This window comes from Protopterus annectens, chromosome 15.part0, assembly GCF_019279795.1.
Source record: "Protopterus annectens isolate FY-2018-M chromosome 15.part0, PAN1.0, whole genome shotgun sequence".
Classification (NCBI taxonomy): domain Eukaryota; kingdom Metazoa; phylum Chordata; order Ceratodontiformes; family Protopteridae; genus Protopterus; species Protopterus annectens.
Window position 1 is genome coordinate 460,927,370 of NC_056749.1, and position 18,285 is coordinate 460,945,654.

General features: G+C 43.9%; 1 protein-coding gene across 1 annotated transcript in view; it reads left to right on the forward strand.

The window, feature by feature from the left end:
• Positions 1-18,285, forward strand: part of LOC122789761 (AMME syndrome candidate gene 1 protein-like) — a 1,107,107-nt gene that overhangs the window by 104,129 nt on the left and 984,693 nt on the right. The window contains exon 6 of the mRNA XM_044057198.1: positions 9,346-9,378. Coding sequence (XP_043913133.1) covers positions 9,346-9,378 — 33 coding nt within the window. The remainder of the gene's footprint in view (positions 1-9,345; positions 9,379-18,285) is intronic.

Here is an 18,285-nt window from a genome sequence, read left to right on the forward strand (position 1 = left end):
TTTTTCTCTCTTTTTTTTAGTTCACTTTATCTTTTATCTTTGATGATCTCAGCCATCCGGTTCAAATCCAAGCTTCCCCTTGTTCTTTTGGTCCATTCCTTGACCTCTGTGTCTTTCATGCATTTTTCTTAAAAACAGTGCAGGACAAACAAGCTACTGGCTGAGTAGATAACTGGTATGGGGATTAGTGTTTACTGGACTATTTCAATATGGAGAATGGCTTGTGTTGATCACTAATCAGCACTGGAACAGTGGGAATGTTTTCACTAGTGTAGTGTCTACCTTGATGGCTTTTACTTGTTAAAGTTTGGGAAGCTAAATCTTCTTTAGCTTGCTGGTTTCTTTTCTGTTGACTGAACATTGTCTCCTCCATTGCCTGCTCTGCTTCCAGGTTTGTCTTCAACCTGTTTGGGGGGAGGGGGGGGGGGGTACTCAAGCTGCTAGATCGACAGCTAGTCCCAGTCTAGCCTTACCACAGCATCTGATTTCGGAGATGATTTTTTTTAAATGTATGGGTTTTTTTTATTTGCTTGGTGTAAAACAAGTCCTTTTCTACAGAAAAAAAACTGTCACTAATTTTCAACAGCTTTCTCCTCTGATGCATTTTACTCAGGATCATCTGTACCAGCATAGGTCTGAGCTGCTTCCTAACCTCAGGATTTGTCATATGTACTGTGTTCTCTCAATTAGTAGTTCTTGTTGTGGAAGGCCAATTCTGGTTCCTTGTATCCTAAAAAATTGATAGCCTGCTTCCTCCATTTTTTTCTCAAATATGACAGAAGATCTCTGATTCTCTAGCTTTTTCAATGGTTCCTTCTGAGAAGATTCAATTTTTGCCAGTATTTTTTCATTAGTAATCTTTTGATTTCTGAAATCAGTCGTCTTCTAAATGTTCATGTTTTATCTATTTTTGTCAAACCAGTCATTTCACTTTATTCTTCTAATATCCCACTCAGTTTGAAGACTGAGTGCATTTGGTTTATTTTTTTTCTTTTGGGTTGCTGGAAACCATCTCCTGCACCAAGGGTGCAAGTTGCTCTGTTTAATGCTGATTGGCAACAAGGCTGTTCTCAATCAAAACTTTTAGTTTTTTTTTTCTCTCTCTTTACTTTCCCTTTGGCTTCCATTTTTCTTTTTGACATCCACAGATTGTACTCAATGGCCAGTAACCAAAGTAATCCAAATCACTTTTATCAACTATTTTTTTACTGAATTCTCTGTCAGACAGAGTTCTAATGCAGTGCTATTCAACCTTTTTACACTTCGGGACTGGTGAAAATAGTAGAATTATTTTGGGGACTGCCAAGGCAGAAATAAAAAACATTATAAGGAACCAATTAAAACATTTGCTGTTTGTGTTATATGCCAAAGGATATGAAGTTTGAAATTTCAATCCTTTGTTTTGAGGAACAGATCAAAACTGGGGGCAAAAATCTGGACAGCTGAGCAGTATGTTACCTATCTAACTCTTTTACACACGCACACACACACACACACACACACACACACCTGCCCATAGCTTTCGACAAAAAAGGGATACATCCCAACAGAATCGGGAACAAATCCATAAATAATCGGGGACATTTTTCATATATTAGTAACCGGGAAAAGCCGAAAAACACAACAACAAAGTATTAATTTGAGACATTGACAGAATAACAGAACATGAGTGAATATGCATTTTTCTAAAGTAAAAAAAAGTGTGTAACTAATAATTGTCACTATTAAGTGTAATTAATCACCTTTTCTCCGAAAGTCAGGGTGGGATTAAGAGGGACAGAGGTAAAATTTCAGCAAAGTCAGGGATGCTCCTGAAAATCTGAGAAGGTTGAGATATGCACCTACCTACCTCCTCATTTTACACACACACACACACACACACACACACACACACACACACACACACACACACACACACACACACACACACACTCCTCAACCTCTTAGCACAAAAAATCTGAGGAAAGTCCCAAAAATAAGGACAAACATTAAATAGTGCTCACAAACTTATAAAATTACTAGAATAAAATGTACTGTGTTGTGAATTTTCTGAAGGATATGAAGTCTGAAACTCAAATGCCTTTAATTATTTAGTGAATTTTATCCTCGCAGATTAGCCACAGTAAACTCAAAAACCCAGAGATTTTATGAGGAGCAGACTAAAATATGAAAAGACTGGAACTGACGGTCAAGAGGAGAAGGGTAATACTTGCAACACACTACCAGTCTCATATATATATAATAAACCAACACCGGCAAATAACACACATGAATACATGAAAACATACTCGGAGGCTCTAAATAAAAATCTGCAAAAGCAACAGAGACCTCCAAAGCAGACATCCAAGCAACCTCCACACCCCATCACCAACCAAGAAACACATACTTCACATAATCAATGTGCCACGCAATCACAGCCCTTAACGCAAAATAGCATACCCAGCACACTAGTAATAGGCGACTCTATAGTCAGGCACACTGATGTCCCACTAATTAGTTTGGACAAGGAGAAGGTTACAATTAGCTGCTTGTCGGGTGCCAGGATCCGCCACATAACACAAGCACTCAGGTCACTCCAGAACAAGTACAAATGTAACTCTGTCATTGTCCATGTTGGTGTGAATGACCTGAGATGTACCTCCCTGGACTACATGAAAAGAGACATGGAAGAGCTCTCTGATCATGTAGCCCAGGCCGGTATGACCCTGACCCTGAGTAGCACCCTGCCCACACCAAGAATGATGCCACAGTATAAAGAAAAAATGATCAATTTCAACAATTGGCTAAGTTTCTGGTGTCATTCAAAGGGGATCCAGTACCTGTCCACCTGGGATGACGTGCTCGACAAGCCACGTTGCTTCGTAAGAGATGGCTTGCACCTGTCACCCTTAGGCTTTTGAATACTGGCCAAGGCTCTTGCTACCCCCATAGTGCCTTTTTAGGCAAGGCTCAAAAGACAAACTCACCACCATAAATAGCACAAGTAACCAAAAACTGGGGGTAATGCTACTCAGCGCCAGAAGTCTAAACCTCAAAATGCACGCACTCGAGGCACTCCTTAGTATGGAGAACATCGACATCTGTGCAGTAACAGAAATCTGGTTTAAGGCTCCTTAGGGCACCCCAGCACTACTAGGCTATAACTCATACCTTTCAGCCACAGAACCAGGACCGAAACACAAAATGCGGGGGTGTATCCATATTCATCAATGATACCCACACCTCCACGTTAGTGGCGCAGCACAATGCATCAGAGATCATCCATGTGCAACTAACAACGGGCAAAACTGCAATCCTAATTGTAGCTTGCTACAGATCACCCACCATGGCCCAGGACCCCCATTCTGCTTTTCTGGAGACACTGGGAAATATGAAGGTCATACCAAACACCCTAATACTGGGGGATTTCAATTACCCAAACATAAACTGGGAGAACTACTCAAGTACTAACTCCCTTGCCCAACGCTTCCTAGAATTTATAAACTAGAACACCCTGGATCAACTGGTCAACACCCTCACCAGAGGGAACAACATATTGGACCAGGTCATCACCAACATGGGCGACCAGTGTTCCACACGGGAGGTCAACCCCCTCGCTGGTTAGATCAGACCATAGACTAATCACTCTGGATATCCACATTCCGCCCCCACCCCCAATCAAGGAAACCACCATGAAAAACTTTTCAAAAGCAAACTTTGTTACTTAAGACCGAGGTGGAAAGGTTCACAGCCCCCATGCTAAAGGACGATGCTGTCCAAGCTGCTGAAACCTTTACAAAGGCACTCTATGAGCATCTGCAGGAATGCATGGATTGTGCTATTTCAAGTAAAACCAAGACTCACTCCTCCAAGAAAAGGAAACCAAGTCTGGTGGACCCCTGCCATAAACAAGCCATACAACAGAAGGAGGAAACTAGTACAGAAGAGTAAAATCCCAAGAAGGAAAGACATCCCTGGTCAGTATCAGCAAGAAACTACGATCCATTATTAAATCATCCAAGGCTAGTTTCGAAAGAAAAATTGCCAATGACTCCAAAGATAACCACAAAGTGTTCTTTAGCTATGTCAAGAATCTAAATGGAAACTCTCAGATCTGCTCTGAGTTAGTGCAGAATGGCACAAAATACACTGAACTGACTGATATTACCAACATTCTGGCAGACAGGTTTAGCGCAAACTTCACCCCCCTAAAGGGCCCATAACCATACCAGAAGAATGTAGGGCCCCGTCAATCACCGACACACAGGTTTAAACAGCCCTATCCAAAGCCAAAAACACAGCTTCAGTGGGACCGGACAGTGTCCCAAGCTATGTCTTACAAGAGCTCCAAAATTAACTAACCCCTCACCTAAACACACTGTTCAAACTCAGCCTCTCTACAGGCTACGTACCCACAGAGTGGCGCACAGCAACAGTTATCCCGCTCCACAAAGGTGGAACCACAGTGGACCCCGGGAACTATCGCCCTATAAGCCTGACTAGCCTGGTCTGCAAAGCTATGGAACGCATCATCATGGAACTCATTAACAGAGACATTGGGAACCTCCACACATTGGACCCTACCCAGTTTGGCTTTAAGGGCAGATCATGCCTCCTAAACCTGGTGGACTTCTTTGAGATGGTTACCAAGGCATTAGACTAGGGAAAGGAGGTCCACACAGCCTACCTAGACCTTGCAAAGGCTTTCAACACCATTCCCCATTCTAGTATTATCGACAAGCTCACCAGCTTAAACATAAACCCCTACGTCACGAGATGGGTTGCCATCTGGCTCATATAGTGAGAGTTGCAGGCTCTACGTCTGACTCTAAACCGGTTACAAGTGGCATCCCCCAGGGCTCAGTCCTAGGACCCCTCCTGTTCGGTATATACTTCTTAGAGGTATAGGCAAGCATAGGAGGACTATGGCTGAACAAGTTCGCAGACGACTGCAAACTAGGGGCCATAATTGATTCTCCGGCTGATAAGACACCCTCCAGATGGGTCTCACTGAGACGGATACCTGGTGTCAAAATCATGACCTCAAGCTAAATGCCAAAAAGTGCATAGTCATCCCCTTTGGAAAAAAACAAAGTACCCGTGAACCACCACATAGGTGGTAGTCCCCTAAATACAGAAAATGTAATAAGGGGTCTGGGGACCCAAGAAGATAGTAATCTCTCCTTTGATGATCATATTGCCAAGGTGGTTAGAAAATCCTGTGTGGCCCACCTAATCACAAAAGGGTTTACATCTAGAACAAAAAAGGTTATTGTGCCTCTCCACGCATCACTTATTAGACCCATCATAAAATACACAACGTCCCATTTGGGATGTACCTTACAAGACACCTGCAACAGCTGGAAAGACCACAAAAGTACCTCACCAAGAGGATTACTGGCCTCAAACAGATGCCCTTTGCAGCCCCGATGCAAGAAACTCCAGCTGTACTCTGTTGCATACCGCTTACTCAGAGGTGATCTCTGCCTGACATACAAGCCCATGTCCAACCCAGAATTGATGGACATCCTCCACCTAAAAAAAAAAAACAAATTCTGGAGAGCCACACGCTCTAGAGATATAAACCTCACCAGAACGATAAATAGGACATGCTGGAGGGATAGATTCCTGTCCCAGACACTCCCTATGCTTTGGAACAGGATTCCAGTATACATCAGGCAAGAGCCCCTCACTTACACTCTTCAAGAGAAACCTTGACGGGTGGATGGGAAACAGAAAATTTACCCCGGGGATCACTGCAGTGGCTCTGCTGGACAGTGGTGCAGGGAACTAATGGCTCTGCTGGACAGAGGCACAGGGAACTAATCTAAGGGGGTGGCGAAAGCTAACACATTCTGGCTAGGCTTATAAATGCCCTTGGGCAGATAGCCTAGTACTTGCCTATGAACCTAAGTGAAAATCTGGACAGTTGAGATGCCTCCCTTCCTCTTTTTCCACACACACACACACACACACACACACACACACACACACCCCTACATACTTCTTAAGACACATGCATACAGTCCTGCCTACTTCTTAAGACACATGCATCCAGTCTTACCTACTTCTTAAGACACATGCATACAGTCTTACCTACTTCTTAAGACACATCATACAGTCCTACCTACCTATATACACACACACACATCTATTTTGTTTCATTGAAACTTCATTTCTCTGAATTTGAATTCACCCTGACCAAATTGCTGAAATTACTGAAAACTCATTTCACCGAATCTCATTTCACTGAAGTGAAGTACTGGCACTGTGTAGAGTTCTGTAAGGCAAGTAAAAGGTATATGTTATTTTCCCCACTGTAGTGCGCTCCTGGAGTTTGGTATAAATTGTTAGGGGGGTGTTGGGGCACAGCCATATGGTTATGGTAAGATTTTACACAACTACTCTTTCCTCCTGTTTTGGCTGCATTATTGGATGCCTTTTTTTTACTGCATCTAAGGCTTCTGATTCCCAGCCCCCTGTCCCCAAGATCCTGATAGGATATATAAGGTGCCTGAGGACTGTAAATTTCTTGAAGTGCCCTTCTGCTCATCCTTCCTTCTGTGGTGTCTGTGGCTTCTGACAAGCCAACACAGTTGCTGCCTTCTACTAAGTAACTTTCTTCTGATAGAGAGCAGGACCATGGAAAGTCTAGTTAAGAAGGTTTATACCTCTGCTACCTTAGCTTTTAGGGCTGTCAATTATCAGATCCATATGTCCAGATAAGTTTTGACTCTTCTTTCCCTTGCTTGTTGGGTAATTTCTGATCTCCCAAACTCTTTCCCTGTTAGATGCTTCTTTCCAGGTAGCTCGCCATTCCATTAAGTGTAGTTACGATGCCGCAGATGCTTCTTCTAGGGCTGCTGTCTTTGATTCTGCTGTGAGGAGATATTCCTGGCTTCAGCTTCAACCTTTGCCTGATGGTGCTAAGGCTACGTTGATGGATACGTCTGTGGACAACACACTTGTGTAGTGAAGCTGCTACTGATTTGTTTAAGTCTTTTCAGAATAAGGGCAGGGTCTTACAGGGACTTAAACATGTTTTTGTTTATCCTGTGCTTAAATTTCAGAGAAATGAACCCAGTAAGCCAGTTTTTGTTCATAGGGTAGTCGTACCCTTCCCCCAAGAGTAAGAAGCGGGCTCCTCCTGCTAAACCCAGACTTTTGTGCCTCAGAAGTTTCCTTTTGCTGATAAACCATTGCTGTCTGACTATCCTGTTGTTCTCAGTCACATTCCTGTTTGTCTTTCCCTTTCATTTCCTGTTTGGTTAAAGATTTCTCAGGACTCTTGGGTTCTGTGCATTATCTGCCTGGGGTATTTCATGATCTGGAAATCTCTTCCCCCTTTTATGGGCATTCCTCAGCCCCCTCAAGAACCATTCCACTTCTTTCCAGGGGTGCTTTGGGATCTTTTGACTGAATGAACTATTCAAGATGTTCCATGTTTTTGGTGCCCAGGAAAGGGGGTACTTTGAGATCTATTCTTGACCTCTCTCATCTAAATACCTCTCTGAAGGTCCCATCTTTTCGGATGTTGTCCTTCAGACTTTCCCTCTGATTCCTCAGGCTTATCTGGTGTTTCTGAATCTCAAGGATGGTTATTGTTATATCCCAGTTTATCCCCTTTTCACAATGTTTTTACATTCCTCTGTTGCTTCCAGGCATTTTCAGATGTTCTTCATCTCACATTGCTGCAGTCCTTACTTATGGGTAGTCCGCGGTCCTCGGTCGGCCCGAATACCAAAGTATTAGGTTGACGTCGGTCATGGGCGCCTAGAACTGACATCAGAGCGTCAGGGTATAAAAGCGCATGACCGACATCATATCCCCAGTCTTTTTTGCCGCATGGTCCAATGCAGAAGCAGCGTTGCAAGTGCCGTTCGGCGTTCTGAAATTTTTCGCTTTCGGAGTTTCAGACCGATACCAAGTTGGGCTAAGTACCCCGTTGGGGAATATTTTTGTTTTTTCTTGCCTCAGTTACTTAATGGATGTCAGAAAAAGTGAATAATTGTATTTCTTGTGGGAAACAGATACTGCATAAGTATTACCACTCGCTTTGTATTCCTTGTTTGGGACCGGAGCACGACGTAGTCGGGTGTCGGTTTTGTGCTAGGTTTAATAAGCGCACTATAAAACGGAGGTTAGATTGCGCTAGGTTAGTCTTTGGCAAGAGGTGTAATTATAACATGCCGTCGGATGTTCCGACGCCGGCTTCTACTAAGAAGCGCAAAGACAAATCTTTAAAGCCTAGGCAGGATGATTCGTCTGTTACGGACGCCGGATCTTTAGAAGCTACAGCTGAACAGCTGGATCCGGCTGAAGTTTCTGTTGAGTCCCAGGGGGAAACTTTGATTTTACAAGATGTGGCCTCTCAGGAGGCAGGCCAGGCTGAAGGGGCCTCTCAGGTTACTATTCTCCCTTCTATGCCTAAGGTGGTTAGGCCTTCTGTTACTGTTTCTAAGGCTCCTTCTAAGGGCAGGTCTGTTTTGCCTTCCTCTGGTGTCAGTTCTGGTTCTTCAGGGTCTGTGCCTAAAAAGCACATGCTTAAAATGGCAGAGGATTTGATTACTTTAATTAGAGGTTCTATGCCCCCTCCTGATAAGAGGCCCAGGATGGAGCCAGAGTTGGAAAGTTTGGAGCAGGCCTCAGATGATTCTGAGTCTTCTGCTGAAGACATTCAAGATTTCCCTCCTTATTCTGATTCTGATGCAGAGGATTCCACTCCTTCTGCTTCTCCTCCAGAGGATTTTTCATTTTCAGAAACTCTGCATTCCATGAGGGAGCATTTTAAGTGGGAAGGACAGGATTACTCTGATTCACGGAAGAGACTCCGGGAGTTTTTGTTTTTGCCACAGCATAGACCCTTAGCTATACCTCCAGTTTTGGATGTTGTTTCGGATGTTTTCTCGGAGGCTTCCCTTAATCCAGATTCTGTGCCTCCTGCTCCAGTTAAACCTGACAGGTATTATAGGGTGCCTGAGGCTCATAAATATCTGTATAAGAGTCCTAGGGCGGACCCAGAAACTATTAGTCAGGGGCCTAAGGGTGTTAGAGCCTCTGTTGTTAAGAATCCGGTTCCTCTGGATAAGGAAGCTAGAGCTTTGGATAGATGGGGTAAGAAAGTGTATACCTCTTCTACTTTAGCGATGAGAGCTTTGAACTGCCAGTTTCATATGTTGAAGTATCAGAATTTCCTTCTTTCTCAGCTAAGATCTAAAGTGGATGCTTTAGCAGAGGGCATAGAGTGTAAAGAATTGCAGGATTTAGTGCATGTTTCTGAACAGGTGGGAAAGCACTCTTTGCAATGTGGTTTTGATGCTTTACAGGCTTCTTCTAGGGTGGCTGCAACTGGTTCAGTTATTCGAGGCACGCCTGGCTTAAGGAACAGAATTTGTCTGAGCATGTTAAGTCTAGAATTCTGGATGCCCTTTACAGTCTGAAGTTTTGTTTGGTCCTCCTGTGGAGTCAGTCTTAAAGAAAATGGAAGACAAGGCTAAGTCTATGCAGACTGTTAAAGATTTTTTGCAGGTACAACCTCCAAAGTTTAGTAGAAATTGGCCTACTAAGTGGTGGACGTACCCTTCTTCTGATTCTCAGTCTAGGGGTAGATCTAGGCGTGGTAGGGGCAGAGCTCAGAGTACCTTCAGGCCGAGACAATGGAGTTCGCCTGCTCAATCTGCTGGTGAAGGCAGGGGCCAGTCCTTTTGTAAACAGGCCCAATGACCTGCGTTTTCAGCTGCCAGATTCTTCCTGCCTGGCAGCTCCTTTGGGAGGAAAGTTGGCTCTTTTCAAACAAAATTGGCATTTAGTTACCCAGGACAAATGGGTATTGGACATTATAAACCGAGGTTACAAGTTCTATTTCCATACCATGCCTCCTTTCAAGGGCATGCCAGACGTCCCTCCTCGGCAAAGGATAGAGGCTCACAAACAAATTTCTTTACTTCTTCAAATGGGAGCTATACAGTCAGTTCCTCTGTCAGAAGTGGGCCTAGGATTTTATTCTCGCCTGTTTCTAGTTCCAAAGAAAGGGAACACGTGGAGACCAATTTTGGATTTATCTATCCTCAACACTTATCTGGACATTCCAAAGTTCAAGATGCTGACTTTACAACAGCTTTTACCTCTGTTGGGAAAAAAATCACTGGATGGTTACTCTGGATCTCAAAGAGGCTTACCTTCATGTTCCTATCAGGCCCAGTTGCAGGAGGTACCTGCGTTTTCGGGCTGGAAATTTACATTATCAGTTCTCTGCATTGCCCTTTGGCTTATCTACTGCGCCCAGAGTATTCACAAAGGTTCTGGCTCCAGTGATAGCCTTTTTCAGACTAAGAGGAATTCAGATTTATCCTTATTTGGACGATTGCCTGATTATTGCACAAGAAAAGGACGAACTTCTTCAACATCTACAGTATGTGATGGCAGTGTTAAGATGCCTAGGGTATTCTGTGAACGAAACAAAGTCCAGTCTAGTACCCTTTCAGGACATGTGCTTTCTGGGTGTGAGACTGAACACAGCTTCCCAGATGGCCTTTTTGACCCCGGACAAACAAAGAAGCCTTTCTCTTTATTTTCATCAAATGTCTCTACGGTCCAGGCTGACTGCAAGGGCAGTCCTTCAAGCCTTGGGGTTCATGGCATCTTGTATTCTGGTGCTTCCCAATGCCAAATTGCATATGAGGAAGCTTCAATGGTATCTCAAAAATGTATGGACACAGCACTGCCAAGATCTACACACTGTCATTCAGATAATACCTTGCATTCAGAAGGAGTTTTTGTGGTGGGCTCAGGAATGTCACCTAAACAAGGGACTCTCTGTGACCCGGCCAGAGGCGAGTCAGATTCTAACGACAGATGCCTCGGACAAGGCTTGGGGAGCACACCTCAATGGAAAATGGGTGCAAGACACGTGGCCTGTCAAACTCCAACATTTGCATATCAACTTGAAGGAAATGTTAGCAGTCCAGTTTGCATTGATGGCTTTCAAAGACTTACTTCACCCAGGGCAGGTGTTGATTCAAACAGACAACACTACTGTCATGTGGTACATCAACAAGCAAGGGGAACCCATTCTTACCCTCTTTGCAGACAAGCGATGATTTTGTGGGAAACTGCTCTCAATCTACACCTCAATCTTCAAGCAAGGTTTCTACCAGGAGCACAGAACTCCTTAGCAGATGTGTTGAGCAGACGAATAGTGGATCCTCACGAGTGGAAATTGGATCCTCATGTATTTCAAAAATTGACAGTGTTATGGGGAACTCCAGACATAGATCTGTTCGCTTCTCCACTAAATTACCAGTTGCCAAAGTTTTGCACAAAAATGTTTCATCACACAGCTTGGAAGGTGGACGCTCTATCATTCAGTTGGAACAATCTGCATGTATATGCCTTTCCACCTCTGCCTCTTCTTCCCAAGGTACTTTTGAAGGCCAGACAAGACAAGCCAACCATGATTTTGATAGCACCGGATTGGCCTCGACAACACTGGTACCCACTACTGAGGAGTCTAGTACGAGAACCTCCATGGCCTCTGCCTTTGATTCCGCACCTTTTGTCACAAGAGGGCAATCACTTCCTCAATGTCAAGATTCAGTCTCTGCATCTAACAGCCTGGCATATTCTGTTTTAGACTCTGGAGGGTCTCAGCTTCCACAACAAGTTTTGAATGTTATTTTGGAGGCCAGGAGGCCTAGTACCAGGAAAGTTTACGCTGATAAATGGAGGAGGTTTTTTATTTGGAGCAAAGGAAAGGACTTTGATGTCTCCAAACCTGATTTAAGTGTTGTTCTTCAATATCTTACTGAGTTATTGGACAAGGGTTTGTCTTTCTCCTCGATAAAGATCCATGCTGCAGCCATTTCTGCTCACTATGATTGTGACCCTCCTTTATTCTCTCACCCTTTGTTTAAGCAATTTCTTAGAGGGGCAAAGAATATAAGACCCCCACGTAGAGCTCCTACTCCTGCTTGGGATCTCAATTTTGTGTTGGAAAAGCTTACTCTACAATCTTTTGAGCCTGCAGCTTCGGCCGAGTTAAAGTATTTGTCATGGAAAACTGCTTTTTTGTTGGCCATTACCTCTGCAAGAAGGGTTTCTGAATTACAGGCCCTCATGGCAGTGGAGCCTTTCCTGATTTTTCATAAGGATAGGGTATCTTTGCGTACTAATCCTTCCTTTATGCCTAAAGTGGTTTCTAGTGTGGCCTTAAACCAAACTATTTATTTGCCTACTTTTTATGCAAAGCCCCAAAATAAAGGGGAGAAAATTTTGCATACTTTGGATATTCACAGGCAGTTGCGTTATTATTTGAGCAGAACCAAGGAGTTCAGACAGTCTCAGCAGTTGTTTGTTTCTTTTGCCTTGGGTTCACAGGGTAAACCTGTTTCAAAACAAACTATTTGTAAATGGATTGGGTTTTGTATTTCTTTCTGTTATTCCCATCATGGTAAGGTGATTCCGGCTGGAATCAGGCCTCATTCCACTAGGGCTACTGCTACTTCCACGGCCTTTCTAAGGGGGGTAGCTACAAAAGACATTTTGGAGGCAGCTACTTGGAGTTCAGTGCATACCTTTTCTAAACATTACCACCTTCCTCTCTATTCTAAGTCTAGGGCTGGATTTGCCACTGCAATTTTACAGGGCATTTTAGCAGCCCCTAATGCTTTATGATTTTTACCAACCTCCCTCTCCCGTTGCTTTGGGATTCTACCCATAAGTAAGGACTGCAGCAATGTGAGATGAAGAACATAGTACAGTTTTGTACCTACCATAAATGTAGATGTTCGAAGATCCACATTGCTGCAGTCCAATTTACCCTCCCTCCTTCCCCACTGTAGTTTAACAGGGTGCTATGCTTTAGGTGATGGTTGTTGTTGGGCATGTTTTTGGGAGGTATTCTGTTTTTGGCTGTGGCCTTTCTTGTTTGGCCTTCTGACATCTGGGGCAAGAAAAGACTGAGGATATGACGTCGGTCATGCGCTTTTATACCCTGACGCTCTGATGTCAGTTCTAGGCGCCCATGACCGACGTCAACCTAATACTTTGGTATTCGGGCCGACCGAGGACCGCGGACTACCCATAAGTAAGGACTGCAGCAATGTGGATCTTCGAACATCTACATTTATGGTAGGTACAAAACTGTACTTTCTCTGCTTTGTCCTTTGGTCTTTCAACTGCCCCAAGGGTGTTCAAATGACTCGCTGCGGTGATTGCTTTTTGCAGACTAAGGGGGATCAGAGTCTTTGCCTACCTGAACGACTTCCTGTTTCTGGCATCCTGTCCAGAGATTTTGTTGCAAAATCTCCATTTTGCCATTTCCCTTCTACAGTGCCTGGAGTTCACTGTAAATATTGAAAACGTCCTTTCTGATTCTTTCGCAAGATCTTGTCTCTCTGGGGTGCAGGATGCAAGACTGTTCTATGCTGGCATCCCTGCCTCCCCCCATGACCCTAACTCTTAATTCCTTTTTTTCAGTCCCTTCTTCCAGCTTCAGTTACAGGCAGGGAATTTCTGAGAGCTCTGGGGTTCCTGGCTTTCACCATTCCTGTGCTCCCTTTTGCCAGACTCCACATGAGAAAACTTCAGTGGTTTCTGAGGTCAGCTTGAATTGTGCTACTTTGACTCATCTCCCATCTTCCTTCACACCTAACTTCCGTAGCTGTGAAAGTGCTAAGGGTAATTTCAGCTGTTACCTGCTGTGATTCACATCTCACAGCAGGAGACTTGACACGTGTACTGTTTCCTTGTTCTAGCCTTTACTTTTTGTATGGGTAGGGGAAGGACCAGGGAGCTGTGACATCACAGCATGGGTGGGTTTTTAGGACTGTCATGGTGATGTCAGTTTGGGGAGGGAATTGGCCAGAAAACTACCTGTATTCAGTGGCCTTGATGACATCAATGAATTTGGAGACTTTTTTTCCAGGGCGGGGTGAAAGTTTTTTGAAAGTGAAACCACCACAGTACAGTACAGTAAAGTACTATTCTTCTGGTGAGAAACAGTCAATTTAAAATATTCTAAATGCTGCGTTTGTTCATAGCAGGGACAATAAATAAGGAGAAAAAAGACAGTGAAGGTGAGCATTTAATAGTAGAATCATGTTGCCCTTTAAGAAGGGCTCCCCTGCACTCTTGTGGCAGAAGAGTGTGGATATAGCATTGTCTGAGCTGAGGATTGCTGGAGGAAGGATCATTGTGTGATTTCCTATTGGCAGACTAGTTTAGTTTAAAACCGTTTATTTTTGCCTGTATACAAGCTTTGCATTTGTGCGGGTTTTGGCTCAACCAGAGCTGCTCTGCATTTGGCATCCCTTTGCCAGAGGTCTACAGTGTTTCTGCTTGAATCCAAGCCATCTAAAGCTAAGAACAAGAAATTACATTTATGTGAAGCTTTATCTGCACTTTTTTCAACTACATTTAACCATTTTACTGCATTAATTGGTGCCTTTTTGACTGTTTTTTCTGTCTTTGGCTGCTTTAGTATCTGCACTTGTTTTGCACTGTAATATTGCTTAGATGGCATAGACTAGATCCAGACTTGTTGACTCTAGCCTGCTTTTGATACACTTGAACTCAGATCTAGCCATTTTGCATTAAAAAGGGCTCCCCTGCACTTTTGTGGCATAAGAGTGTGGCTATAGCCCCATCTGAGCTGGGGATTGCTGGAGGAAGGATCATTGTGTGATTTCCTATTGGCAGACTTGTTTAGTTTAAAACAGTTTATTTTTGCCTATATGTAAGCCTTGCATTTCTGTGTAGCTGTGCACTGTACAGCAGGGATTAATGGTGCCCTGTATAGTAGAAACTATTTTTTCCCTAGACATTTGTCAGTTGACCCGTCCCAAGCTTCCCTGGTGTAATGCGGGTAACTTAGCTGTGCACTGAGCAGTGGCACCACACTCCCTAATCCTCAACAGAATAAGCCCTCTTGTTTAGTTGATTGAGTTAGTCCTAGAGAAAAAAGCTGATCCAACTTGCCCATTCCCTAATTAGTACTTGCAGTTTAACCTGCTACAATGGATATAAACAAGTTTCTCACCATTTCACAAGTTAACCTGATTGACATATGCATTCTATGGCAGTGTAGTAATTGCTTCATTTATACTGACAGCCACTTGCTCCTAAAGCAAACAAATACACAATATGTAAGTGATGTAACTATACTCTGAAGCTGGAATCAATCCTGTCATGTAACAATAAAGAAGACGTTGAACAGGTTGGCAGCACATATACCTTTCCACTCACACAAGACAAGGTCAAGTCACGTAGACCCACCTATGCAGAGGTACTCACTAAGAGCCTACCAAAAGACCAGAGACCTCCCAAGCACAAATAGAGAACACATACCGGAACACTAACAGACCCCACTATACATAGCACCACACATATAAGTGTCTCAGCAAATAAGTCCCCAAGTCAAAACTTCTCAAAACTTAATGTTCTGGTCATAGGCAGTTTCATAGTGAGACACACAGATGTCCCCCTCGCCAGGCTGGACAAAGAAAAACTCACAGTTAGCTGTCTGTCAGGTGCCAGGATCAGTCAAATCATGCATGCACTCAAGTCACTCAATAAGAAGACAGACATGACTGAACTCTCAGACTGTGTCCCAGGTAGGTGTGTCCCTAGCACCAAGAAGCATTTTACCTTCACCCAGGATGATGCCACGATACAGACAAAAAATGGTTGGCTTCGACAATTGGCTTAGCTTCTGGTGTCATTCCAAGGGGATCCAGTACCGGTCAGCCTGGGAAGACATAGTCGACAAATCTCACTGCTTTGTCAGAGGTGGTCTTCATCTGTTTCCTCTAGGCTTTCAGACACTGGCAGAGATGCTTGCCTCCCCATAGTACTTTTTTTAGGCAGTGTCAAAAGAAAAAATTCATACTGTGAAGAAGTCCACTCATGACAAACTCAGGGTTATGCTGCTCATTGGTAAGAGCCTCAACAGAAAACTGCATTCCCTGGAAGTACACCTCACCTTGGAAGATGCTGACGTCTGTGCAGTCACTGAGACTCTGTTCAAGGCCGCAGAGAGCACCCCGGCCATACAAGGCTATAATGCCTTCCACACATTCAGACCCCAAACGAGCATGAAAGAACCAAAAGTGGAGGTGTCTATCTTCATTAAATCCAAATACACCTGGAGACTAGTTTAACAGTACGACTCTCGGGCTACTCCAGTACAGTTAAATATAGGTAAAACACCCTACCACATCATCTCTAGCTACAGGCCCCCTATCATGAACCAAGAGAAATGCACCAACTACCTGAATTTGCTAGAATCACTCCCTATACAGCCATACACTTAGTTCTTCGGAGGTTTCAACTGTCCTTCAATGGATTGGATGACATACACTAGCAGAAATGCATCCACCCTGAGGTACCTGGATGCTCTGGAACAGCTACTCTGCATCCCTACAAGGGCTTGAATGTCCTGAACTGGTACTCACCAGCATGGGGGAGAGGGGGGCACTGCACTACACCTTGTGTGTTGTCCTCCCTGGTGAGGTCAGACCATAAAATCTGTCTCGTTTGAAGAAAAGATCAGACTGGACACCTCCACAGGAGCAAACAAACTGAAAAATTTCTCCAAAGCAAACTTTAGCCTAGTAAGTGAGGGTATAAAAAGTTCCAAATCCCCTGCTAACATAACCACCAATGACTTCTATACAAAGGAGAACACAAATGCCTTGTATAGACATTTAAACAACTGTATAAATGTGACTGTACTTGGGATCAAAACCAGGTCCTCCTGAAGAAGCAGGCCACCCTGGTGTACCCCAAATCTAAATAGGTTATATGAAAAAAGGAAGAAACTTATCCAAGAAAGAGAGGAAACGTGTTCTTCAGAGGAAGAATACCCTCCACAGGTTGAACAAGCAAATCGGATATCTTGTAAAGTCCTTTAAAGCCAATTACAAGGCTAAATTAACATCTGTAGCTAAAAACAGTGATAAGGCTTTCTTTAGCTATATCTGAAGTCTTAAAGGGAATGCCGAGCTATGTGCCGAATTGATTGTGGATGGTACTACTTGTACTGACCCTGAAGAAATTGCCAATCTGCTGACGGACAGCTTTGGTGCAAATTTCAGCCCTCCCCCCTTCCTCACCAGACGCACCCTAAAGCATCCTTGTCACCAGTCCACTTCCTAGAGTCTCCAAAGAGCAGGTCATATGAGCTCTCTTCAAGGCCAAAACACAGCCTTCATGGGACCAGATAACATCCTAGGCTGCTTACTAAATCTAAAACAAGACCTAGCTCAAACCTCTTGGCACTCTATTTAGCCATAACCTGAGCACTGGCTTTGTACTAACAGAGTGGAGAACAGAAGCAGTAATCTTGTTACCCAAAGGAGGTCCATCAGCTGACCTTGGGAGCTATAGACCCATAAGCATAACCAGCTTTATCTGCAAGGCCGTGGAAAGAGTCGTCATGGACCTCATCATCAAGGGCATAGGCAACCTCCAAACTTTTGGCCTGTCCCAGTTTGGCTTAGTTAAGGGCAGGCGTTGCTTATTAAACCTGGTGAACTTATACAAGAATGTCACCAAAGCCCTGGATGAGGGCAGAGCAGCACATACCACATATCTTGACTTAGCCAAGGCCTTTTGACACAATCTCCCACTCGGGTATCGAGAAAATCTCCCAGCTGGGGATTAACCCATACATCACTAGATGGGTAGCAGACTGGCTCACCGACAGAACGCATACTGTCAAAGTTGGGGATGCCACTTTCACCAGTAGACCAGTTACCAGTGGTGTACCACAGAGATCTGTGCTGGACCCTGTACTACTTGGAATTTGCTTCTTGGACGTCCAGGCAAAAGTAGATGGCCTGTGGCATACCAAGTTCTCAGATGACTGCAAACTAGGTACAGTTATTGAGTCTGCCAGTGATAACATTACAAAAGGGGCTAACCCAGACTCTGGTGTTCGGGCCGACTGAGGGCTCCCTGCAGGCAGATAACCCAAGTGTGATGACTGCAACAGTGAATACACTCTAACATCTACATTTATGGTAAGTGTACACAACTGTACTTTCCCTCTTCTTTTGCATTTAGCCAAGGGCAATTATCACAAGTTAAAACCAAAGGAAGAGTCTCTGTGCCAAACAACACCAAAAGGTGACAACTTGACGGGGAAAAAAAAAGCAGGCACTGGGAGAGGTCCCAAAAGCACCCAGAAGTAAAGACAAAAATAAACTGTTTATTCCAATACAATCCTTTAATGCATTAACTGACTGATCACATTTTCGTACCTATACAAAGGACTTTCATCAGATCTCAAAACAACCTACCCACAAT